At 38.4% G+C, this 26848-nt stretch overlaps 1 protein-coding gene across 1 annotated transcript in view; it reads right to left on the bottom strand.

The window, feature by feature from the left end:
* Window positions 1-24572, bottom strand: part of LOC138701561 (sodium channel protein Nach-like) — a 33513-nt gene extending 8941 nt beyond the window's left edge. Inside the window, exons 1-5 of the mRNA XM_069828580.1 lie at window positions 24275-24572; window positions 23983-24181; window positions 12927-13128; window positions 6906-6962; window positions 2477-2639 (exon numbers count right to left, since the gene is read on the bottom strand). Coding sequence (XP_069684681.1) covers window positions 2477-2639; window positions 6906-6962; window positions 12927-13128; window positions 23983-24181; window positions 24275-24531 — 878 coding nt within the window. The 5' untranslated portion in view covers window positions 24532-24572. The remainder of the gene's footprint in view (window positions 1-2476; window positions 2640-6905; window positions 6963-12926; window positions 13129-23982; window positions 24182-24274) is intronic.
* Between the last annotated feature and the right edge of the window lie 2276 nt (window positions 24573-26848).

Here is a 26848-nt window from a genome sequence, read left to right as displayed (position 1 = left end):
GTATGTATATTTTTTGCTGGTTTAGTGGAAGAGAAGGCCTTACGGCCTTAACTCTGCTAGCTAAAATAAATTATTATTATTATTATTATTATTATTATTATTATTATTATTATTATTATTATTATTATTATTATTATTATTATTATTATTATTATTATGTAACGCAGGATAGGTCCGACGTGTCGTTCATGCGTTGCCATTTCGGTGCGGAATGAGCTTCAGCCTCAAGTGAGAACTGACGATACGGAATCACAGGGAAAAAAGTGGTAATGTGATAAATGTATTCAATTGGCGATTTATCGGTTATTTAACGACGCTGTGTTAACTACATGCTATACAGTTACGTTATCTAGTGTCAGTGGGATTGATGATAGCGAGATGGTTTTTGTCGAGATGAATCCTAGAATTCGTCATGGGATTACTTGACATCCGCCTTGCGGTCGGGGAAAATCTCGGCAGAAATCTAACCAGATAATGGTCCCAAGCGGGTTTTGAACCCACACTCAAATCACAAGTCACGTTCCTTACCTCGAGACTACGCCGATATCACAATATATTGTTGGAGCTAAAATAGAAAATGCGAAAGTGGTTAGAGGAAGAACTATTTTCTGCCATCTACATACCACATTTGGCGAGTCCTACTGTAATACTTTTCTCGTCTTTTTTTTAAATTGGTTATTTTACGAAGCTTTATCAACTGTTGTGGTTATCTAGCGTCTGAGTGAGATGAAGGTGATAATGCCAGCGAAATGAGTCCAGGGTCCAACGCCGAAAATTACCCAGCATTTACTCTTGATGGGTTGAGGGAAAACCCCAGAAAAAATCTCAATCAGGTAACGTGTCTCAACCAGGATTTGAACTTGGGCCCGTTTGTTTCAAGATCAGGCAGACTAACCGTTACTCCATAGCGATGGACTTTTTCGTCTTGAGCAGCACAGTATAAACGGGTTTATGAGCTTTGTGTGTAAAATGTACCTGCGAACATGTGATCACAAATACACAACATTGTCGGGATAACGGCCACAAATACTGTCCGTTACTCAGGAGAAGACGAGCGGAAAGAATGTGACCTTCTTGACTATCGCTGTTGATTATTATACTGTAAACATCGCTCAGATAAGCATCCCAGTAGCCAGATTATTACTCGTGCAGGAAACATGAGTAACAATACGTATGGAAATTAAAGCCAAGTTGAATTGTAGGAGACCTAATGTTTCCGCTTACTGCAGTACAAATATTGGACGTGTTGTCGTACGTTATCTGTTCACATCCCTTCCTCCTCAGTCCGCTCTCGTCTTCTCCTGAGTCACCGACAGTAGCTTCAATTTATAGATTCATCTCAGAGTTTCATATCGGGATATTTCACCCTTGTAGTCTATCATGTGCCCGAAATCTAGTCCATTCTTCACACGACGCACACAAGAACAGCGAATTCATAAGTGTACACCAAGATTATCTGATATCCATTATGGACAGGCTCCCAGAGGTATTTTTAAATTGTTTACTGATGTTTCTTACAGCATGGTCTTAAAGTGACTCCATAGATCTGACGATCTCGATGGTCACTTGTATTGTTCTATCGCGTCCAATTCGTGTATTACAGTACTGTTCGTCTCTGGCACGACGGAAGAAGTATGGAGAAGCTCATGCATAAACATTTGTAGCCTTACATTTATTTGACAAATCTTCAAGAACACTTGGCTAGTGTGCTGTTAAGGAGCATAAGTTTGAAGTACCTTGCGGGAAATTTGAAAGCAGGTATAGACAAATTGGCATGTCGCCTATCATTTCTCTCTTACAGCTAATAAAATAAAATTATATGCTGAAAACTAGATTCACGCGGTTTAATGTTTGTCTAAATATGTTAATTTTTTAAGTTACATTTCCCTTCTCTTGTAAGTTATTCTGCTCAAGTTTTATCTGTTTACATTATATTTTATGTTACAGTTATTAGCAAAAATAATAAATTTACATTTATAAAACAGCACACACGTCGTGAATTCTGTGTCCATTGCGAATTATATTCCAGTATTAAAACACTATAGGAAACATCTTGTTAAGTAGGAACTGGTCTGATCGTAATTTGGGATGGAGACATTTGTTGAAATTTGTTATTATCTTTATAAAGACGCATTTTTTATTCTGTGTTAACTAACGGTAGGATTTCTTGCTTTTATCGAGGAACTTCATACAGATGAAATAAAATGTGTTGAACCCAGTTCTTTTAATTGCTATTTTACGACGCTTTATTAACTGTTGTGGTTATCTAGCGTCTGACTGAGATGAAGGTGATAATGCCGGCGAAATGAGTCCAGGGTCCAGCGCCGAAAGTTACCCAGCATTTGCTCTTAATGGGTTGAGGGAAAACCCCAGAAAAAACCTCAACCAGGTAATTTGTCCCAACCAGGATTTGAACCCGAGCTCGCTAGTTTCAAAACGACAATTCGGAATGTGTCATTTACTCAAAACAACTTACAAAAAATTGGTGACGTCATACTCGCTCTTGAAGAACGGAGACTCCGAGATCTCGGTGGAATATGTGACGTCAGAGCATGTGGGGTGGCAGTCGCACACCATGGCGTTCTCGTTATCATCCAGGCCAGGAACGAAGGTGGGAGAGTGGAGATTGTTGAACACACCTGAGCAAACATTTTCACGGATATGAATGGTCCACAATGTGTACCGATAATGGTTTCCATCGTCAGATGGTCGTGATCCATAAATTTATTTATCGTATGTGTCCAACATTGTTGAAAGATTGCAGAAACTTAGAAAATTATTCTTAGTATACCTAATTAAAACTAATAGGCATACTTATCTAAACAGAGTGAATAGTGATCTGTGTTCACTGATTTTAAACATCATGAACCAATTACATTTTAAACAGCTAGTGGACACACTTTTCTTCGCTGTCTCTAGCGGTCATAGGCGGAGTTATGGGGGGCACTGCCTCCCAAACTTGTCTGAACTCTTTTTTTTTTTTTTTTTTCTGTTAACGTTAGAAAATATTGAATTCAAAAGATCTTTTTGCTTTTGTTTAGGATTAAGTTTCTGTGCTTAATTTGATGAATTAATGTCTTCAGATCGTGTGTCTGGATTATAATAGGCCTGTTTATTTTTAATTTCTGATTATATAAGAATTTCTATATACCTCATTTGAGGTATAGAAGCAGTGTAATGTTTCTTTTGTAACAGCCTGTACTCATGTGTTAGAAGTCTGCAGGTGTTCAGGCCGCAATTTGGAGAAATATGTATAATATACTGCACAATAATCCAAAAAAAAAAAAAAAAAAAAGAAGAAGGAAAAATGATCCCGGTATAATGTGTGAATTTAAAGACGAGATTAAATAAAATAATTAGAGTTTATATTTCATATGATATCTTCAGGAAGGTAAACTTCATATAAAAAGTTTCTGTTAGCGTTAATAAGAAGAAATGCGCACAAGTGTGCAAGAGTTGATTTGTTATTATTCTTTGTTATATTCGCTAATTGACTTGATTCTGTTCTTGCATTTTATTATGTGATATCTTTCACAGAGCTGATCACAGAGTTCGCACACGCATTCCAGATTAGGAAAATTCTGTTAGCATTGTTACATAGTTCTATTGATGTATGTATATGTTTCTGTACGAGAGAGAAAAAGAGGGAGATTGTTTTAAGTTATGCCCTATTATAATTTGTATAGACCTACAGTTTAAGTCCTATATAACTCTGTCCGAAACATCGCGGATGTGGCTGTAACACTGTAAGAAACATGCCCTCGAAAATACCTTCAAGTTTTTAAGTAAACATATTCCGATATACTGCACCACGGTCAAGATATAACACGGGGTGAGGAGGTAAATGATGTCCCCCCTAACTTCGTTATATGGGGATTCCATGGTTTTGCTTCCCCCCCCCCCCCAAAGGAAACGGTTCTCTCTCCGCTTATGCTAGCGGTAGTGTTACAATCTACAAATTCAGCTGACCCAGGTTCTGTTTACGGCAGAGAAATGTAGATCAATTTTCCTCAAATAGAAGGCGGTTATTGTGTCCCTTGTTTGAAGCGGTTGTTTTGCGTCATGCTGACAAAGTGATCAATAAGCGCTAACCGTTACTCCATAGGTGTGGACTAGGGATGGACAAAAATAACCGGTTATTTTCATACGGTTAATCGGTTGATTACCGATTATTTTTTCTTGCCGGTTTAACCTGATAACCGGTTATTTTCCTCAATAACCGAACGACTGAATCAAGTGTATTTTAAGTTTATTTCCAATTTAACATCAGTCGAACATGTTTATGTTTATTATTTTGTACTCTATGTAATCAGGTCTGCATGATTATGATGCAAGGTGAAGAATTAACTCAGCCCGAGCCCAGCCCTACAGTATAGCCCACCTGTCAGTATCGGACTCAGTCAGTACTACCTGTCAGTATATGAATGCCATCAGGACCGCCTCACAGTGTGCAATTTTCCCAGTCTAGGTGGACAAAAATCAAATTTCGACTCGTTTAGTTTGGCATAAGTGAATATGAATTCATGTTCTTTAATGTTTGGAGAATGTTGTGACGGAGAGCTTTTACTGTTTTATCAGGAGCAGGCTATTTTTAGAAGGGTGGGAACACTGAGTTCTTCCTTGCATTTCTCGCTCCGGTCCAGTCGTAGGCAAAGTAGCTTACTGTGTGGGCGAAAAAGTGCCAGCTGATAGTTATTATTTGTATTCTGAGACATGGAATCTGTTGAGACAGGTATGTTCTTATTAATGATACTTCAATTTTTAGTTTGTAAATTATTATTCTTCTTACAATAGGGTTTAAATATTACACTTGAAAAAAAAATTTTTTCCAAATATAATTTGAGTTTTAGTATCTCCGGTCACGTCCGGTTACGACAATTCTTTTAGCATTTAATAAAACAACATTTCGAGTGTTGAATCCTTGTTTCAAAGTTTGTGCGTTCTTGCGCATTTATCAGCAATTAATTGTTTTCAGTGGCGGCGCACACGGTAACGCGGCGGCAACTATTCCATGTTTGGGTAAGTAGTAAGGAATCACGAAATGAGGAAATATTTAATCACTGTGTGAGTGTTTTAGGCCTACAAAATTGTTCACATGACATTGAAGTTCAGATTAAAAATACATTGGACACATTTTTATCCAACCTCAACAAACGGTGGACAAATCTATATGTACCGAAAGGAAAAAAGTATTACAAGAAAAATTCAGAACTGATATGGGTCCCATAGTTGACAAACCTCAACCAGGTAGTGGCACCAGTAATGATGGTAATACTGCAAGAAGATTCTTCAGAAATTCAAAACAAAGTAGTGATATTACGACGATTCTGTGTGATTTTGGAAACAATAGCAAGTGGTTGCGATATAAATTTAGAAGCATTCAGATTATACATAGCAAAAACAAAAACACTCTATATGGAATTATATCCCTGGTATTTCATGCCGGTAACAGTTCACAAAATTTTACTTCACAGTACAGAAATAATAAAATCTTGCATATTACCCATTGGACAACTTTCTGAAGAGGCATAAGAAGCAAGGAACAAAGATTTGAGAATGTTTTGGGAAGTATATACCAGAAAGAAGTCAAGAATATCTACAAATCAAGATCTTTTATCAATGTTGCTGGTGTCATCTGATCCCCTCATTTCTTCATTAAGAAAACTGCCCGTGAAGAAAAGTGGGACTTATCACCACAAGTGATTAATCTGCTACTGCCCAGTCCACCAGTAAGCAGCTCGGCAATGTCAGAAGCATCTGGCGATATTTCCAGTGAAACGGATAGTGAATAAAGCACTTCTCTAAATTAGCCTATAAGTTTATTAGTGTTATAATTTTTATTCTAGACAAATAACAGCAGATCTATTGTCTCAGTTGTATATACACTCTTCATTATGGCATAAAATAATATGACCGATTTAAAACAAATCTTTTGTTTAAAGAAATTGTTGTAAATTGAAATCATTTCGCACATTTGTGTTATAAAGTGTGTTATTTATTTTGCCATATCACTTTGAGTGAAGTAAAACTTAGACAATTCAATACAAGAAATTATGAAACTGAGGATAATGTTATAATATGTAAATTAACTTTCAGTTAAATATTTAATTCAAATATTAATGTTCCTGGCATTGGGTCAAAATAAATTAATTAATTAAAATCAATTATTTCTTTAACTGAAGTGTTTCAAAATATATTCTGTCCTGTTACAACACTTCAAATATTTCAATATTTAATACACATATTAATTTTAATTAGGCCTACAATGTGTCCTGTGGAAAAGAAAATAATATTTTCACTCTTATTTAAGGGAATTTATAAATATCATTTTCCCATTAAACATTAAATTCTACATTGGACAAATATTTCATACCAAGAACTTATTTTCAGTGTAATATGTTCATTAAAAACAAATATATCGTTCCCACCCTTATGTGAAACGGTTGATTTAATTACCCGATTTAAATCAAAATTGAAACACATCTTTCTATGGTTGATATAAACTTGAATATAAAGTTTCATCGAAATCTGACCAAAGAAAAGTGAGAAATTAATTTTGTCCAGCTAGATTGGGAATATTGCACACTGTGCGCCTGTCGGACTTGGACAGTCGTATAATAGGACGCAAAATTGACAAGTATGAGCCTAAATACAAGGATCCGTCCCGGGTCAGGCCTTCTAAAGACAAGAGAAGGTTGTTGAACGGAGCTTATAGCTGATATCACCTCTATTCGTGAGATCGAGTCTAGAGAAGTAGACTGGAGGCGGGTAAGTTGTCCGAGGTAGAAGACACAGGTTTGCAAGACTTCTGAACTGATGGAAGGAAGTTAGCACTAGTGTATATTTCTACGGCGCTCACTTGATAAAATATAGCATTAAGAGGGCGGGTTATAGTGTGTACTCACGTCTATGGTCAGCAAGACATGCCACTTCCGTCAGACCGCACAGACTCGTGTCATTTCCTGAAACAATGCAAATCGTGATGTTATAAATTACGTACTTTCAGAGCAGTTTTTCTCTTAGACATATTTTTTTTTTCCATCAGTGATTTCAGGCTAAGCTCCAGAAATATAAAAAATAAGTTTGCAGCGATTATATTCTGTACACTGGCGTTCAAAGATATCTGACCTAGAAGTTTCTAGAATCAGTAGGAAACGGTAATTTAGTAGATACTAACTTAAAAGTACGACAGAGGTGCCCATTATCACCTTCCTTTTTTAAATATACTCATCAATGATGCTGTAAGATAGCAACAAAACTATGAACAATTCATTTTAAAGTAAAAAGATAATATTCGCTCATTGCTGTTTGCTGATGACCAGATTTTAATTCTGGTTCCAAAGACAATTTGTAACAGGCTGTATAGGAATTTAAAAAAATTACAAATAAATTAATTATGTCCTTCAAATTTCATGTGAAGAAAACTAAGTCAAATTAATTATGTCCTTCAAATTTCATGTGAAGAAAACTAAGTTAATGACTTTTAGGAGATCAAACCTTTTAAGAGTAAAAATTGTTTTAAACGACAAACATATCCAACATCAAAGTGATTTCAATTATCTTACATATACTGTGCCATATATTGATAATAGATATAAACAAAATAAATTTAATATATTACAAACAAAACACGTCACAATAAAATAACTTTTAAAAATTGTAAAACGGCAACGCTGCTAAAATTGTATGAAGTAATGGAGATCCCTACACTACTATATGGGTTCCGACTGAATAAATAATGAAAGTTTCTAAAAAAGTAAGTGCTTACGACTTCTGGCGAGATATAGACTCGTAGATAGAAAGGAATTATGGTAGCCTATCAGACAAGAGATGGGGATTGAAAGTCCAAATGAAACAGTAATAAGATAGAATCAACAATAAGAAGACCACATTTGAGGCGGTTTTTTTCCAAGACTTGTCTTATCCCTTTTTTTAAATAAGTTAGTGGTACCGTGGCTTTCTTTGTTAGGCGTGTAATAATTCTATCTATCTTAAATCTTCCCTTTTCGCATATAAATCTGTAACGAAACTTATACTGTTATTCCGTAACTTGCCTTATCCATCGTTGCTTGTCATTACTAATACTGTACAATCAACCAATAATTATGAGAGGCTTTTCTGAATATGATAAGACGTCACATTTTTCTTGCGGTTTGAGTCTGTCTGTGTCTACTGTGTATCACAGTCATTATCTTATTCGAAAGCCTTTTTGTGTGATGTGAATAGGTAACTGAATCAGTTACTTAATGTTTATTATTAATATTTAGAAGATGACAGAGAATATTACTCCTGCTGCTAAAGTTACAGCAATTCGATGCACGAAAAAGCGATCCAGATTCCTGGAAAATTAATCAGAAGGAGGAGACAAGGAAGCAATCCAGCAGATGAGGAATTATTTTTCAAACAAGTTAAGAGTCTTCAACCATGTATTGTGGGTCTCTGTCACCACGGCATGGCGCGTCCTCAGGTTGCGGATAGAGGAGACGGCCTCCAGATATGGAGGGTAGCTGCGAATATATTTCCCTGCTTGGTAGTCTTCTTGATCTTGGTTTGAACTGTTAGTAAAATATTCAGGAACTTTGACTCAAGATTATAGGAATTATGTGTTTTTCGCTTTTCCTGAATAATTACTTATAGTGGATAAGGAAAGTTCTGGAAAGAAGAGCCTCATTTGTAGATTGGAGGAGGACCGTGTAATAAAAATAACAATATTAGCTGTAGGCCTCCTGGAAGAAAGAACTTCGGAAGGCTGAGAATGATGGTCGTATCGGTTTCCTTGAAGACTGAAAGAGATACGAGTCTCGTACCTACCATGGTGGTGGTTGCGGCGGCGACGACGACGAAGGATAAAATAAAGATCATTTGATATATCTACTAAATTTAATACAGTTTTCACGTAGTTTTGGGGATAATTTAAAAGTATATGCATTGTTCCTGAGAAATAGGGAGAGGAGTACGACAAGGATTCCCTTTATCTTACCTTTACTCTGTTTAACATATAGGTACTTGGAAGATTTAGTGAAGAACTGTTTTCACAATATGGGAGGTGTGATAATAGGAGGAAGAAGAATAAAGTGCATAAGATTTGCTGATGATATGGCATTGTTAGCAAAAGAGAGATACTAAGGGTCGTGCTACTGGAGCTAGATTACACCTGTGAGCAGTATGTGATGAAGATCAATGCAAACAAGACGAAAACTTCTGCGCTCGAGGTTGCGGGTTCGATCCCGGCCCAGGTCGATGGCATTTAAGTGTGCTTAAATGCAACAAGCTTATGTCAGTAGATTTACTGGCATATAAAAGAACTCCTGCGGGACAAAATTCCGGCACACCGGCGACGCTGATATAATCTCGGCAGTTGCGAGCGTCGTTAAATAAACCATTAAAAAAACACGAAAACTATAGCTGTCGGAAGAAAAATAAAGTAGGTAAACGTGCGAATTCTAAATGCGGCACTAGAGCAAGTGGACAGCTTCAAATAGTTTGGGTGTACTATAAGCAGTAACATGAGCTGCTGCCTCTGGAAAAATAACTGAAGACGAGACTAGTGAAGTGCTTTGTATGAAGTGTGACATTGCATGGGGCAGAAACATGGACATTACGACGAAATGAAGAGAAGCGACTAGAAGCGTTTGAAATGTGGTTATGGAGAAGAATGGAGTATGTGAAATGGAGAGACAAAATAAGAAATGAAGCTGTGTTGGAAAGAGTGGGTGAAGAAAGAAAGTTGCTGAAACTGATCAGGAAGAGAAAAAGGAATTGGTTGGGTTACTGGCTGAGAAGAAATTGCCTACTGAAGGATTCACTGAAAGGAATGGTGAATGGGAGAAAAGTTCGGGACAGAAGAAGATATTAGTGATAGACGACATTAAGATATATCAGTGGCGTATACTGGTTAAAGGGTTTGGGCTACCACTGACCCTATTATTACACAAAATATATTTTAAAATCCCTATAATAAAATTCCTTACATATATATGTGAATTCCAGACGTCTTGATTGGGACGAAAATACGTTGATGACTTCGTCCTTGAAATTACAGTTGGGCCACTTGCAAAGTTTCTGTAGAAATGACTTTTCAATGGATATTAGTACCAAGCCGGATAAACGTTCTTGTGTATGAGTTGATCTACAGTAGGATTTTATTCTCTTCAACGCAGAAAATGTTCTTTCTACCGATGCTGACGTAGCTGGTATTGTCACAATTAATGTTGCCAATTTAAGGACTTCAGGAATAACTTGGTTCAGCTGGTTTTCATATATGGCAGATAATATTTCATGGATAGGTTTGTTCGAAAAATCAAAGACTTCTGCTGAATATATTACACTTAATTCATTTTTCAAACGTACTTGATCAAAGTGACTGTTATAGGACTGAAATAATTTGGTTAGTGCCTCATTCGGGAAGTTTTCTCTATAAGCAGAACATTTTTGAGATTCTAGAAGATGTGTGAACTGAAGCTTTCCATAATCAGAAAATCTGTCAGTAATTTCCATGTGCATACGATCTAGTATGCTATAGTACAGCTGCCTGTATTTCAATTCATCATCTCCTTTTCTTCGCTTTAATGGTGGTTCCATTGTATTGGCTGAAGAATTTTCATTTTCCATATTACTCCATATGGACGGAAACCCACTACGTCTGAACTCGGATATAGTATTTTTTTTTTAACTTTGATACCTCTTGCAAGTAGTATGCTATGTCTAGACTTTTTGTCTGAAGAATATTGCAGAGCACATCTGTATGTGTGAACACTCTAGCATAGACTTCAAGAAGAAATATATTCTGAAACTGTGTGAAAAAATTCAAATATCCTTGAGCCTGCACATTTACAGCATCATCCCAGTTTTCTTCAGAGTCATTACAAATGATATTTTTAAAGAAAGCAGTCCGTTTTTCTCTGTATTCCTTTACTGTATTTACAAGCCGAGATGTAAAATTCAATCTAGTTGGTGCTACTTTTGGGAGTTTCTTGTTCATAAATTCCTTGAGTTTTTCTGATGTTTTAGGAGATGATGAGAAAAATGCAGCTAAACCCGACAGTGTTTTGAAAAAAATGCGGCATTCTGGAATGGATGAAGTAGTTTGTTGCAAAACTAAATTGAGAACATGGCTGTAACAATGGACAAATAGTGCTTGAGGATATTTTCTTGAACTTTTGTTTTTAAGCCATTAATATTTCCCGCCATAACTGAAGCACCATCGTATGTCTGTGCAATTAACTTATTGCCGACATTGTATTCTGCTATAACACCTTCCACATGCTGAAACAAAGCAGCAGCAGCAGTTTTGTCCGAACTGACATTTGTGAATCCTATAAACCGTTCTTGAACATTGGCAGTACTGTCGACGTATCTTAAAACAGTGGACAATTGACTCTGATTAGAGCAGTAACTTGTTTCATTAACAACAATGGCCACAAAAGGTTTTATGTTCTTTATCATAACCCCACTTATAGCAAATATTAAGTCATTCTGAATTGCGAGAGAAGTACCACGAAATACTGTTGAACTCTCAAGATGATTGGCCAGTAAATGGTCAAATTCACTTAAGGAACTTAAATATTCAATATAATTTCCTATATTGTCTGATTCCACACTCTCGTTATGACCCCGAAAAGCCAATTCTTGTTTTCCTAGAAAGCAGACTGCGTTAATAAGATGCAGTAAAATCTCCCGATTGTTTTTTCACAAGAGCATTGTGTTGGTTGATGTGTAGAGCTTTTCGCTTATCTAGCTGTAAATCAATTCTTGTCTTCCCAAAGTTTGCAAAGTTCATGCTACTACAAATATGAGCTTTTGATTTGTCGTATTCTAGGACTGCCGTTCGAAGGGAGTTCATATTAGAAAACCCCTCTTTTGATCACACATTAGTTTCGCGGCTAAATAACAAACATGGCCAGCAAAATAGTTTAGACAGTTTAGAAGTACCACACAACCAATTCCACTTACCATATGATGTTGAAGTGAAATGGCGTGTGTACTCTCGCTGTTTTTCTTTTACGTCCATGGACAAATTTAACTCAGGAGTTGGTCTTTCCATTTTCACAATTTCAACTTTCTCGTTGTTATGTACGACGGTTAAAAGGCACTTTTAATAAACCTTCTATTACACAGTCATTTTCAACACAAACCTCTCCGGAAACTTGTTCTGCCATATTTTTCACAATATCACTTAATTGGGAAATTAAAAACTTAATAATTCACAATTAATATAACTCTTAGACACTCGAACAAATCACAGATTTAAAATAATGCACTGCAAGAACACAATCACATTCAATTGCTAGCGTACTAAGCGTATTGCTGCTTCGCGCCTGCGAAGAAACCGATCATGAGAGCGGCAACTCGCCCGCCTACAGTGCACGATGGAAACAGGAGGGAGCGGGGGGGGGGGGACGGGCAGTTGTGCGAAGGACAGCGTGAGCGAAACGGTCACAGGCTACCTCACGTAGCAAGCGGTTTCTCCAGCGACGCCGCCTTGACAACTTGTTTCTTTTCGAGAGCAGAGAGCGCATATAAATCTAACAATTACTTTAATTTTAATTACTATGGTAAAACTAATAATACGAAATTATTACATTATGTCATATTATAAACTTTTTCTTTTGTAATTTCCTTGGGCTACCGCCGGTAGCCCCGGTAGTCCGCAAAATACGCCCCTGAGATATATGGATCGTATGCGGAAACTAAGAGGAAGGCAGAAAACAGGAAATACTGGAGAATATTGGGTTTGCAGTGAAAGATCTGCGCTTGGACAGAACACTATGATGAATGAAATGTTTCAGAGAATATTTAAAATATCTAGGCCTATTTATATTAATAAAGACGTTTTGAAATTGTCTACATACTTCTAGGGATAATTATTTCAGAAATTAAAAATCTAATATACCTATGACCTGCGTGTTACTCGGTGTAGTCCTTACCTGTAGGAAAGAAGTACGGCACACATCTGCATAGGTCGGCCATGTGCTTCATGCGGCACTGGATGAGACAGTTGCTGTACGAATAGTCCCCGGACTCGCCGGTGTCGTAGCCCAGCGTCTGCTCGTCCTCGAACAGGCATTGTCTCTGCTCCCTGCTTAAAGCACGTACCTCTTTGGTACTGTACGTCGAAGCCGCGGACACCTGCACACAAACGCTGATAAAGTGATAGACGGTCTCACAAATAATAATACCAATCAATTCGTAGCATATCACAGCACATATTACATTTTCGCACTATCGACAATCGAATAAAATTATTTCAGAAATGGCTGGATTCCTCTGGATTACATTACACTAATCTAGAATTCTTGCTAAAATTATCTGTGTATTATCCACTTGCATTTCATAAACCACATAGTCATTTTGGGAGATGTCGACACTTTTAAGAAAAGTAGGCATTGCGAGCACTGTTTGTAGTGAAAAATGTCGAACTACATGAGATCTGTGTTCACTGTGATTTAATTTCTGTGTAAGTGACGCGTCACTTCAACTTGTGTTTTACGTTCACAGAAGGCAATAATCAATGAATGTGAGTTACATTTTTCTTTTTGGTCATGAAGTATAATATACCACCTTTAGTTTACTGTATTTGACTGGATGTGCGTGATATTAGAGATGCACAAATTATTGTACTTATATACTCTTACATTTTACAGGTTTGATTACCATCACACAAAATTATCTTTTTTTTCCGAGTGTACTGTTATCTTTTGAATGAAGATGTTTCTTGGGGAGATTTCGACACTATGTTTTGGGGAAATCTCGACATGTATAAAATTCTCCCAGATTTCGCTTGTGGTCCTTCTGGGAGGCTGTCTCTAAAGAGAGTTCGCAATTATTCATAGAGTTTTTAGTGCCACTTTATCCATCTATCTGTTTTTCTCTCGGTGTGTCTGCCTGGATGTATGAAACTATTCATCTTCCATTGAACCTATCTTAATTAAACTTTAGGCCTGTATTTTAATTTTCAATGATTTATTTTTATTTTAGTTGGTTACTTAATGACGCTGTATCAACTACTAGGTTATTTAGCATCGATGAGATTGGTGATAGCGAGATGATATTTGGCGAGATGAGGTCGAGGATTCGCCATAGATTACCTTGCATTCACATTACGGTTGGGGGAAACCTCGGAAAAACCCAACCAGGTAATCAGCCCAAGCGGGAATCGTATCCGCGTCCGAACGCAACTTCAGACCGGCAGGCAAACTCTTTAATCGACTGAGCCACGCCGGTGGCTAATTTTCAATGATATCGGACACAATGAAAAAGGGATAATTCTTGATGCAAACAAGGAAGTTCAATTAGTTCGGCATATCCTTCGCCTAGATTCTAAATGCTTTATGGATTAACAATTAACGACGTAAGGGAATTGACATTCTGACGTACTGCAGGATACATGTTTGAGTACGATCTGGTTCTAGCCGAAAATTGATGTAAAATTCGCGTTGAAGAATGCATTACAACTTCCCCAAAGACACCACAGACACCATCTGCACAAGAACATTAGGCTTTCCAATTCCTCATCTACTGAGACTTCATTTGAAGAACTGCCGCAAGTTCAGCTGGTAACACTTCCATCTGGTGGCAAAAGAAAACTGCAAGACGCAGACCAATAACGTCTGAAAACTATAGGAAACGGCTGAAGGGGAGTAAACAACAAAAAGAAGTTAGGCTTTCCCACAGAAGGAAGCTGTCTAATGCTCGGCTTGTAGGGGGAGGGAGCTAGTACATCAAACAACCTGGACAATAAAAAAAGGAAACCTTTTGTGCCGCGTGTAGTGCGTATGACTGCGATGACAATACTAGAGCACTTTGTATTCAGTGTGGTGGAGAATACCAAAAATGGATTCAAGAGGCACTTGTGGAAAATGACAACGATGAAAAATTCACACTTGACCAACACGAGTAGGAATATTATAAAATGTTTATAAATATTTGAGAAGCAAAATTTCTATTATGAATGTTGGGTCTTAAAGTGTTTCATATGTTTGTAGTAATGTGTCGAAATCTCCCCCATTATGGGAGAAGTCTGCATCAATTTGTATTTTTTTAAAAACAGTGATACAAAGTGATCACGTTGGCACCAGATATATGAAATGTACGAAAAACATGTCCATACATGCAAATCAAGATTTCAGGTATAACTCCCTGTAAAGTTGATTTGAATAATTTCGAGGGAAAAATTGTTCCGGAGCCGGGTATCGAACCCGGGACCTTTGGTTTAACGTACCAACGCTCTACCACTGAGCTACTCGGGAACTCTAACCGACACCGATCCAATTTTTCCCTCTATATCCACAGACCTCAAAGTGGGCTGACAACCGTCAAGCAACCAACTTCGAGTGCACACTAAATCCGTGTGACTAAAATTGTGGTTTTCTATTAACGAACAGTGACGTATATTATGCAAATCAAGATTTCAGGTATAACTCTCTGTAAAGTTGATTTGAATAATTTCGAAGCATCTAACCAACTCGAAGTTGGTTGCTTGACGGTTGTCAGCCCACTTTGAGATCTGTGGATATAGAGGGAAAAATTGGATCGGTGTCGGTTAGAGTTCCCGAGTAGCTCAGTGGTAGAGCGTTGGTACGTTAAACCAAAGGTCCCGGGTTCGATACCCGGCTCTGGAACAATTTTTCCCTCGAAATTATTCATGTCCATACATATTAGGGGAAAAGATTAGAATAAAATTTGCATAAATTGGTCTTAAAATTAACACTTTTCCTTAGCGTGTCGAGATGTCCCTAAATGACCCTATATCTTATATGACCTATGAGAAATAAGTCAATGGGTAAGGAGAATGTGGTGGCCAAGAACAGGCACTGCTCTTCGTATCTGTCAGAATTATAATGATTTATGTATTCATACACATCAAGCGTTAAGAGGCAATTTCTCTAAAAGATGTTCCAAAAATTGAAGGGCTTAGTGGAAGAAGGGGGTATCCCTCAAAAGTATGTTTTTGAGATATTTAGCATTTTGTTAGATTCTCTGTAACTTAAGGAAAATAATAAGAATCACAAAGTATTTTGGGTAATGTGTTAGATAGGTATTGCACTAACTTTCTGCAAATGTAGAGCATAATATCTTTATTATTATTATTATTATTATTATTATTATTATTATTATTATTATTATTATTATTATTATTATTATTATTATTATTATTATTATTATTATAGGAAAATTTCACTTATGATATACTATTTTTTACAACAAACAAAGAAACAAACTTTGAAAGACATTAATCAAAAGACACTTAAATAAGATTCATTTGTTTGTTTGTTGAGTCAACTGTCTGAAGACAGGTCTGAACCTCATAAGTGATACCAACAAGGCACCACTTATGAGGCAACTAGACCAGGAGATAATGGGTTATGATCATTGTTCTCTACTTCACATCCATTATCTGATTTCAAATTTAAATAAAAGTTGTGATGAATTGGAGGTATGAACTTTAATATGGACGATATGTCAGGACGCTAAGCAGCTTTGATGGGCATTCCATTGGGGTGCTTTGGTTCCATAACTGTGTCTGCTATACAGAGTGTTAAAAATATCCAATATTTTAGGAGACGCTAGTATGCATCAAAAGAAGTAAATAATGTCTAATAAATATGGGTCCTACAACACATAGCCTACTTTCAGAGATCTGAACACTTCTTCATAGGAGGTGCTTAATCTGATATCCATTCATGGAAATGCATTCATTTGCCCTTTGGCGTAAGGAATGACGCACTCTTGAAATTGATCTGGTTCCTTCATGTGTCCCCATAACCAAAAGTCTAGGGGATTTAGGTTTGGGGAACGAGCAGGCCAAAGTGTGGGGCTTCGCCGACCATTGCAGTGGTCCTGAAATGTCAATGTCAGGTGTTCACACACATTGCGAAGAAAATGTGCTGGTGCGCCATCGTGTATGAACCACATCTGTGTACCCATAACCAAAAGTCTAGGGGATTTAGGTTTGGGGAACGAGCAGGCCAAGGTGTGGGGCTTCCCCGACCATTGCAGTGGTCCTGAAATGTCAACGTCAGGTGTTCACGCACATTGCGGAGAAAATGTGCTGGTGCGCCATCATGTATGAACCACATCTATGTACCCATAACCAAAAGTCTAGGGGATTTAGGTTTGGGGAACGAGCAGGCAAGGTGTGGGGCTTCCCGACCATTGCAGTGGTCCTGAAATGTCAACGTCAGGTGTTCACACAAATTGCGAAGAAAATGTGCTGGTGCGCCATCATGTGTGAACCACATCTGTGTCCCCATAACCAGAAGTCTAGGGGATTTAGGTTTGGGGAACGAGCAGGCCAAGGTGTGGGGCTTCCCCGACCATTGCAGTGGTCCTGAAATATCAACATCAGGTGTTCACGCACATTGCGGAGAAAATGTGCTGGTGCGCCATCATGTGTGAACCACATCTGTGTCCCCATAACCAAAAGTCTAGGGGATTTAGGTTTGGGGAACGAGCAGGCCAAGGTGTGGGGCTTCCCCGACCATTGCAGTGGTCCTGAAATATCAACATCAGGTGTTCACGCACATTGCGGAGAAAATGTGCTGGTGCGCCATCATGTGTGAACCACATCTGTGTCCCCATAACCAAAAGTCTAGGGGATTTAGGTTTGGGGAACGAGCAGGCCAAGGTGTGGGGCTTCCCCGACCATTGCAGTGGTCCTGAAATGTCAACGTCAGGTGTTCACACAAATTGCGAAGAAAATGTGCTGGTGCGCCATCATGTGTGAACCACATCTGTGTCCCCATAACCAAAAGTCTAGGGGATTTAGGTTTGGGGAACGAGCAGGCCAAGGTGTGGGGCTTCCCCGACCATTGCAGTGGTCCTGAAATATCAACATCAGGTGTTCACGCACATTGCGGAGAAAATGTGCTGGTGCGCCATCATGTGTGAACCACATCTGTGTCCCCATAACCAAAAGTCTAGGGGATTTAGGTTTGGGGAACGAGCAGGCCAAGGTGTGGGGCTTCCCCGACCATTGCAGTGGTCCTGAAATGTCAACATCAGGTGTTCACGCACATTGCGGAGAAAATGTGCTGGTGCGCCATCATGTGTGAACCACATCTGTGTCCCCATAACCAAAAGTCTAGGGGATTTAGGTTTGGGGAACGAGCAGGCCAAGGTGTGGGGCTTCCCCGACCATTGCAGTGGTCCTGAAATGTCAACGTCAGGTGTTCACACAAATTGCGAAGAAAATGTGCTGGTGCGCCATCATGTGTGAACCACATCTGTGTCCCCATAACCAAAAGTCTAGGGGATTTAGGTTTGGGGAACGAGCAGGCCAAGGTGTGGGGCTTCCCCGACCATTGCAGTGGTCCTGAAATATCAACATCAGGTGTTCACGCACATTGCGGAGAAAATGTGCTGGTGCGCCATCATGTGTGAACCACATCTGTGTCCCCATAACCAAAAGTCTAGGGGATTTAGGTTTGGGGAACGAGCAGGCCAAGGTGTGGGGCTTCCCCGACCATTGCAGTGGACCTGAAATGTCAACCTCAGGTGTTCACGCACATTGTGGAGAAAATGCGCCATCGTGTATGAACCACATCTATAGTCCTGCTGACATGACATATTCTCCAGCAAGGCTGGCAATACGTTAATAAGAAAGTCTTAAAAGTCTCTGTGGTAGCACGTATGGCCCTCTTAATCTTTCACCAAGAACGCCTGCCCATACGTTGATTGAGAATCTGTGCTGATGCGTCGTTTCTTCAACTGCATGGGGATTTTCATCAGCCCACACATGCTGATTACAAAAATGCACAACAGCATCTCTGCTTAACTCCGTTCATATCCGCAACCAGACTTTTGTTTTCAGTATTCCTTGCGACATATCATTATTCTGTGCCAAAGGTGTCAACTATGGTATGATTATCTGGTAGTCTGCTGTATTGTAGGACAGAGAAATGCATTGCCATGAATGGACGTCACATTGAGCACCTCTTATGAACAAGTGTTCAGATCTCAGAAAGTGTGTGTTGTAGGACCCATGTTTAGACATTATTTTCTTAGTTTGATGCATACTATCACCTCCTAAAATATTAGATACTTTTTAGCACCCTGTATTTGGTGGCTTTTCTTTCCTTGTTGTATGTAGTGAACACTTTAGCAGACATTACTTTGTCTGTGCGTGTAATATATTCTTGTCCACTGTTTCGTGCCTTCTTTCTGCTGTTGTCTTTCCATTTTATGGATTTCTTTTCCTCTTTTTGCTATTATTTGTCTTATTTTCACTATTTCGTCACTTACAAAAACATTAGTACGGTCAACATCCGCCATGCTGCTTGGAAACTTATTGTATTAAAGCAGTTCTCCCATTGGTCAGTTAGGTAAACAGCTTGCCATTCAGAACCAAGGTTTCAAAGAACTGTGGGATACCTCCTTATTCCATTCAGAATTCTGATACAACTTGCAAAGCCCTTTCATATGTTCATATTTATTTTAAAATGGGGCTATCCCTTACTTAAATAGTACATTAAACTAACAGTAAATGAACTCAGCTTTCATAATATGGATTTAGTTCATTTTTTACCAAAATGTGGGATACCCCCTTATTCCACTAACCCCTTCAATTGCTGATACATATACTGGGTGTTCAGTTCAAAGTGTCTCATGGCTCGCTGTATGCTGTCATGTGGCTAGCCGATGAGCCTAGAGAATTCAATCTTCCTACACTTCCGCAGAGGTGTATAACCTATGAGGCAGAGAAGTTGCCTAGCAAGTACGGCGTTCATTCTGAAGAGTATACGTACCGATACGTACGGTAACGCCGGTAGGGGCAGGAATGTGAACTGTTTGGAAATACGTACTGTCGGGATATGGGGAGAGGGTTAAGACGATTACTTACGTATTTGTTGACATTAACTTCGACGGTCAACATGGACACGGAGCATTTGATTTGTGTTGTGGAATGTTACCGTACGCAACCGATGATAACAAATACCCTGCGTACGACTTGCCGGCGCAAAACACAGTTCGAAACACAAGTTATGGTAGCACACAGACCGTACAGACCGCCATCTGTTGCTACGACGTTCAAGTTATACCGTACACGTTCTCAAGTTCAGATTGAAGAACGCCTTAAATAATAGGCAACTTCTCTAACATGTAAGCTGAAACTCGCTTCAAATCGGTGACCCAACAACAGTGACGTCATGACACACTTTGAAATGAACACCCAGTAGGAGTTTAGATGCTGTTGGTGTGCAGAGGGCAACCTAACATGAAGGCTTGACCCGTACACAATACAATTTAAGGAAGAGAAAGATCAGCAGCACAATTATGTAAAGAAACATCTACAATATCCGACTCGGAACACGCAATCGGTGAGGAGTGGGTCTACTTGCTGATTCCCTTACAAAATCTTGATATTGGATTCGGAATTTTATTTACAAAATGTGCTATTCTGGAAATTTAATTCGGGATAATAGTCGGAAATGCTGAATGCCTGGACCTCTTGTAGATGCTAAGGATGAAGTTTTAAGAGTTCCCGTACAGGTGCTATCAGCTGTTTTTATGACACGTTATAAAGTCGTTTAGCTTCTCTACAGTTATCACGAGTTTCCTGAAAAACATAATATATATCTGTAAGTTCTACATTTGTAAAATGCTCCATTTCAACTAAAGATAAACATAAACACGGACTACTGACATTTTACTGACTGACAAGAAAAAGAAATTTCAACGTGTTCATAATTTGTGTGTACGTTTTGTAAGCAATGTTCGCAAATATCATATTACACTATTTCTGAAAGCAATAGGTTGGCTTAAACTAGATAAAAGAAGACATTTACATTCACTTCTCCTTCTTTTCGAAATCTTGAACTCTTATATTCCTTTGTACCTGTCGTCTCGCTTCACTTACTTTTGTTCCCATCATAATCTGAACACACGTTCTCGCCATGAAACAATACTAAAAATACCATCCCAGCGTACCTCCTCATACGCATCCTCCTTCACAATAGCCCTGCCAAGACTCTGGAATTCGCTACCTTCTAGCATCAGGGACTGTCGAAATAAAATTCAATTCAAACACAGACTTATTAGGCTCTTGGTCGGTAATTGAGAGTCGTTCTTATTCTAGCATAAAATATTACAATCTCCAGTAATTTCATCGCTATATAATTAATTAGTCTAGGTTTAATTTGTACTTCAGTAAAAAAATTCTTTCTTTGTTCTTAATATCTACAATCAATTGTCTAGCCTTTATTAATAAGAAAATCTTTTCGTACTTTGATTTTTATTGTAATTGTTGTAATGTAGTTGTAAATTTAATATTAATTGTAATTATAATTTTAATTGTATTCATAATATTGTAGTTGTAATCACCTGGTAGAGGGGAAGAGAAGACATGATGGCATTATCTCTATCAGGTTAAATAAATATAGTAAATACTACTAAATACCACCCGACTGTTTATGCAGTCAATCGTAGAAATATGTAAAAGGCATTGCCTAACATTCCAGGCGTTTGAGGACGCCCTACAAGGCCAGTAGGCCTAACACCGAATGCCCTACCTTTTCATCAAAATTTCAACAATAGCATTCTAGCGCTATACGCGGATGATTCGGCATTTCTCACTGCATCATGGAAGCCAAATGTTGCCATTAATAGGCTACAAGGTCACCTACGTGACATTGAACCATGGCTCCTCAGATGGAGAATTAAATTAAATATATCAAAAACACAAGCCATATTATTTAGCAGGAGAAATAAATTCAATAGACCGGGCATAAATCACACAAAATTAGCCATAAATGGATCACAAATCGAGTGGAAAACTTCAGTAAAATATCTCGGAGTAACACTGGACAGACGGCTCACTTTCTCCGAACACGTACTACAAAAACTCAGACTTGCCAATGCTAGAATGGTGGAGCTTTATCCAATATTAAATAAAAGCAGACATCTAAACATACACACAGCATTAACTTTGTATAAAACATTAATTAGGTCAGTAATACTATATGCTTGTCCTGCTTGGGGACATGCACCTATTACAGTCCGTAAAAAATTACAAGTTTTCCAAAACAAAATTTTAAGATTCATCACAGGACTTCCTAGAGTAACTCCTGTTAGATTGATTCATGAAGAACTAGAAATTACGACAATTCAAGAATTTATTTCAAATCAAGCCTTCTGCACGTACACCAAGTCGTACAGCAGCACAAACCCACTAATTTCTTCACTAGGAAATTACAACCTTGCATTAGACAAACATAAAAGACCTAAGAGCGTACTCCACCCTCTAGCTTGGAACGACAACGTACAAGACGAATACCAACTTGAACACTAAATAACCACTTGACTCTACACACAGACAAGGCTATTAATGCACTAATAATGTTATTTCTCTGTTTTTAAGGGTCATCACGTTATTGGCAGCATAGATGCATTGTTCTAATTGTTAACACTTTTTATGGACCTTTAATGTATGTGTATTTTGAATAATGATTAAATCAAAACCTCCCACCCGAACATATTCCGACCACACTATAGCCAATTGGCTTGTCGTCAGCACGACATCTCATCCTGCTCTAGGTTTTTCCGTGGTTTCCCTTGAGCAATAAGACAAATGTCGGGATGAGCCCTAAAAGAAATGGGCCACGGACCACTTCCCTTCCCCCACTCTTTCTCTTCTACTATCACAAAGAACTTGCTAATTTCTTAGATACCAACCCTGAATTATGATAATAGGGGAACATAAATATATTGTAAGTTCACAGGGCTAACGGCTTCGAAGCTGGGTACCTGGTTCTAATGAAGTGCACTGGTAGCAATCTAAAACATGGGGGCATGAGATAGTTACTCTGCCTGCCATAAAAAATTCACTTCACTAAATCCCCAAGGTAAAAAAAAAAAAAAAAAAAAAAAAAAAAAAAAAAAAAAAAAAAAAAACCTAACACCGGACAATGTGATTCAGTAGCAAAACACTAGATTTGCATTCGGTAGGTCCCGAGTTGAAATTCAGGGCCGAACAACCTGTTCAGGGTCATAAAATACCTAGGAAACTAGCCAATTAAAAAGATAAATTGCGAATTTATTCCCATTTCCATTACAAAACTACAGATTTTGCAAGATTCATACATTCGTAGTTTTCTGCCCAATGCAAAATCGCCATTCTCCGATCTTTCATACGTTCTGCCTTCCTCTTAGTCTCCGTATGAGATCCATATAGTATCTCCTTCTGCCTCGAACTTTTCTCCCGTTCACCATTTCTTCCAGTGCATCCTTCAGTAGCTTCCAGTGACCCTCCCAATTCTTTTTTCTTTTCCTGATCAATTTTAGCATTATTCTTTCTTTACCCACTCTTTTCAGTACAGTTTTCTTTCTCATTCTATCTGTCCATTTCACACGATATTAATCCTTAATGGTTGTAGGCACACATAGTTTGCAGACGCTCCGATATATGGCAGTAATTGAATAACAATATCGACAAGTTGCGAATATTATTGTATTATTGTGATATGAATCATTACAACTAACTTCGAACACATCTTCATGTGGTGTTGCGTTTCTTGCAATTAGACTACATATAAGGTACGGTTATAATAAAATTTATTGTAATGAGAAGTTTGAAAATATATGTGCCTACTTTCCATTTTGATATCAAGTATGCTGAAAAGATATCTTGACCAAAAGAATGAAATCGGTTTCCTGGAGCTTCACCATGTTTAACACGTTGTTTAGTCAACTGTCCGAAGACAAGTCTGAACCTCCCAAGTGATACCAAGAAGGGACCACTTATGAATGGGCATTTAGTGGTTCGCGAACCGAAAGTGTTTCGAAACCGGCACTGTAAATCACAGCCCCATCTCTCGGCATTGGAGAGAAATTTCGGAGAACTTCCGGTTCACGAACAAGTAAATGCCCACCCATGATTTACCTATATCAATAGTTGAACATTTAAGAAGTTTGAGACAACATGTGTCTAATAAAGCATAAGAAATATAAATAGAAACCAAATGGAAATGAAATGAATACAGTAACCTGCAGGAAGGCCTCCTTCCGCGGGGATAGTAAGATACCCCTGGCGGATATCTCGGGGTAGTCCTGGTTGCCATGCACAAGGATCTGCGTGCCGTAGAAGGAGAAGAGTGCCGCGTAGTAGTCCTCCAGTCTGGGGTCTATCAGCATGCTGAGGCCGGTCAGGTACCCCGCCCCGTTCACCCGGCGAGGCACCGATTTCCTGCCACAATACAAATTCATTACATTGGCATTGGTAGCAGTCTTGTTATATTATACAGACTTGCTCCAAGAGAAGTCTTGACGACTCGCTTACTTGCTATCTGGAGCACCGGGCGGATGGTAATTGAAGGAGCAGCAGAACCCGGCGTCCGTCTTATGCATGGAGAAGAGTTCGCTGCAGGGCGTGACTTGACCACGCCACTTGCATTTGATGAGCATGCTGGAGCAAGTCTGCGTCAGACGCAGCATCAGCGTCTCCATGTTGTAGCTTCGGTTCCTCAGTACTTCGTGGATGTGGCCCAAGTCCAGCTGCAGCATATCTACGCCCTCTGGCTGAATGATCTCGGCCATCTGTGACACGAATGCCCAATAGTCTTTCTCATCGAGAAGCTGCGAAAACCTGTATCAGATAGTAATTCGAGTGTGAGATTTCGTTTGACAAAATGTTAAGTTAACAATTTTATTGTTAATTCTCTAACATCTAGTTAAAATCAAAGTTGTTTCATAAACACTAATAAAGAAAACTTGGCGAAATATTAGTTCGAAAGTTCGTTAGTTTATACAGTAAATGCCTCGTTTATAAGCTTTCATGATGAATGTGATGAGAATTAGATTTTTTAGTATATACCTGGTGTATCAGATAAAAGGCCGGGAGCGGGTTCAGTGGTCCAAAGCGATGATATTTGCTTAATATACTTGTGGCCGGAAACGCGTCGTATGAGAGGTAGAGACCAGCAGACTTTGGTGTACTGTTGTATCTATGACACTATGATACGGAGAATGGACTGGTTGATGTGTTGATATATACTGTACTTACAACGTCACAAAAGTTGTTTGAAGTTGCTGCCGTTTATGTTAATACCGCTCACACTAAGAATGCAGCAATTAAAAACAAGTAGGCCTATTTATGAATATCTTTTGCTTTGAAGAGGTGGAAAAATTCAAATATCTTGGAGCAACAGTAACAAATATAAATGACACTATGGAGGAAATTAAACGCAGAATAAATATGGGAAATGCCTGTTATTATTCGGTTGAGAAGTTTTTGTGATCCAGTCTGCTCTCAAAAAACTGAAAGTTAGTATTTAATTACAATCTATAAAACGGTTATATTACCGGTTGTTCTGTAGGGTTGTGGAACGTGGACTCTCGCTTTGAAAGAGAAACAGAGGTTAAGGGTGTTTGAGAATAAGGTACTTAGGAAAATATTTGAGTCTAAGAGGGATGAAGTTACAGGAAAATGGAGAAAGTTACACAACGCAGAACTGCATGTTTTATATTCTTCACCTGAAATAATTAGGAACATTAAATCCATACGTTTGATATGGGCAGGGCATGTAGCACGTATGGGCGAATTCAGAGATGCATATAGAGCAGTGGCGGCTGATTGGCTGAGGCAAGTGAGACCGGGCCTCAGTCACTTTGCTTTCTTAAACTCTAAATTTTAGTGTTTTTAGTCGTATATAACATACATTATTTGAATGAAGCGTATAGAGTTGTAGAAGTAGAAAACTTTGTGATGTATGTAGACCTGTCTTGCAGTAAAATTTGTTCCTGAGGCCTGAAATGTTTTGGCCGTCTCTGGTTTCTGCTTTTCGTATGTTTCCACTGGTTTTGAGATTGCACTCAGAAAGTTGAAACTTAGGAATATTTCTTGCGGACTCTTGGCTTAGCAGGTATTCGTCCACCATCAGCCTTTACCTCTCCCATTCAGAATCCGGTCTTTTGTCAATGCGGGTCTCAAGGGTGGGCGGGGTGAGAATAACAGTGGTGAATCGTCTGTGGCCCAGTGTGGTTATGTATTTTGAGGAAAACAGAACTCGAAAGAGATGCGAGAAATAATGATGACAATTGTAATAAATTCATTGTTAGAGTATTCTTTTCGAGATTAAATAATATTGAAAGAAAGAAAGTTTTAAATTAAGACAGACCTACGCCACCACTGAAAATTTTTCAGAAAGATGATCTCAAAACGCGAGCTTTCAAAGCATTCTGGTGTGAGCTATATAAATGGGTGGGTCTTTGGTAATGTGGTGCGAAATAAACTTTTCTGTTGGTCGTGGTTATTGCTGTAAAAACAAAACAAAGAGAGAGAGAGAGAGAAAGAGAACAGTGTGGCCTACTGACAGCTTCAGCAATATGAAAAATATTTCCAGGGAAATTTCAACACACTTCTTCAACTGATGCGTTGCTTTATAAAAATAAAACAGTTCTGAAACAAACTCACATCATAGCAACTTATTTGTTGAGTGACATTTTATTTTTCATTACCGTAATAATAATAATAATAATAATAATAATAATAATAATAATAATATAGTAATAATGTCAATCATAATGAAATGTCGTCAATAATAAACATTTTGTATGGGAGGTAGCCTACTTAAACTATAGGCCTACTTGTTTTTTTGAAAGATGGGGCATGACAGTTACGCGGCCGAGCTTGGAACTAGAGTGCCATGTTGCCAATATGGACTACCACGCTGCCAGCTGATGGACGCTAGCAATTGTCGTTAAGATGGCTGACGTTAAAACATGCATTAACAATTGACGCGAAGGCAAGAAAACAACAGTGGCGTAGCGTCAATGTAAGCTAAAAAGCTTAGCTTCCCCAGTTAATAATAATTTCATAAGAAACCTGCAGTTTATGGAGAAAATTATTTATTAA

This window comes from Periplaneta americana, chromosome 6 (assembly GCF_040183065.1).
Source record: "Periplaneta americana isolate PAMFEO1 chromosome 6, P.americana_PAMFEO1_priV1, whole genome shotgun sequence".
NCBI classification, from domain to species: Eukaryota; Metazoa; Arthropoda; class Insecta; order Blattodea; family Blattidae; genus Periplaneta; species Periplaneta americana.
The sequence above is the reverse complement of the archived record's forward strand: the minus strand, read 5'-3'. Positions and strand labels throughout refer to the sequence as shown.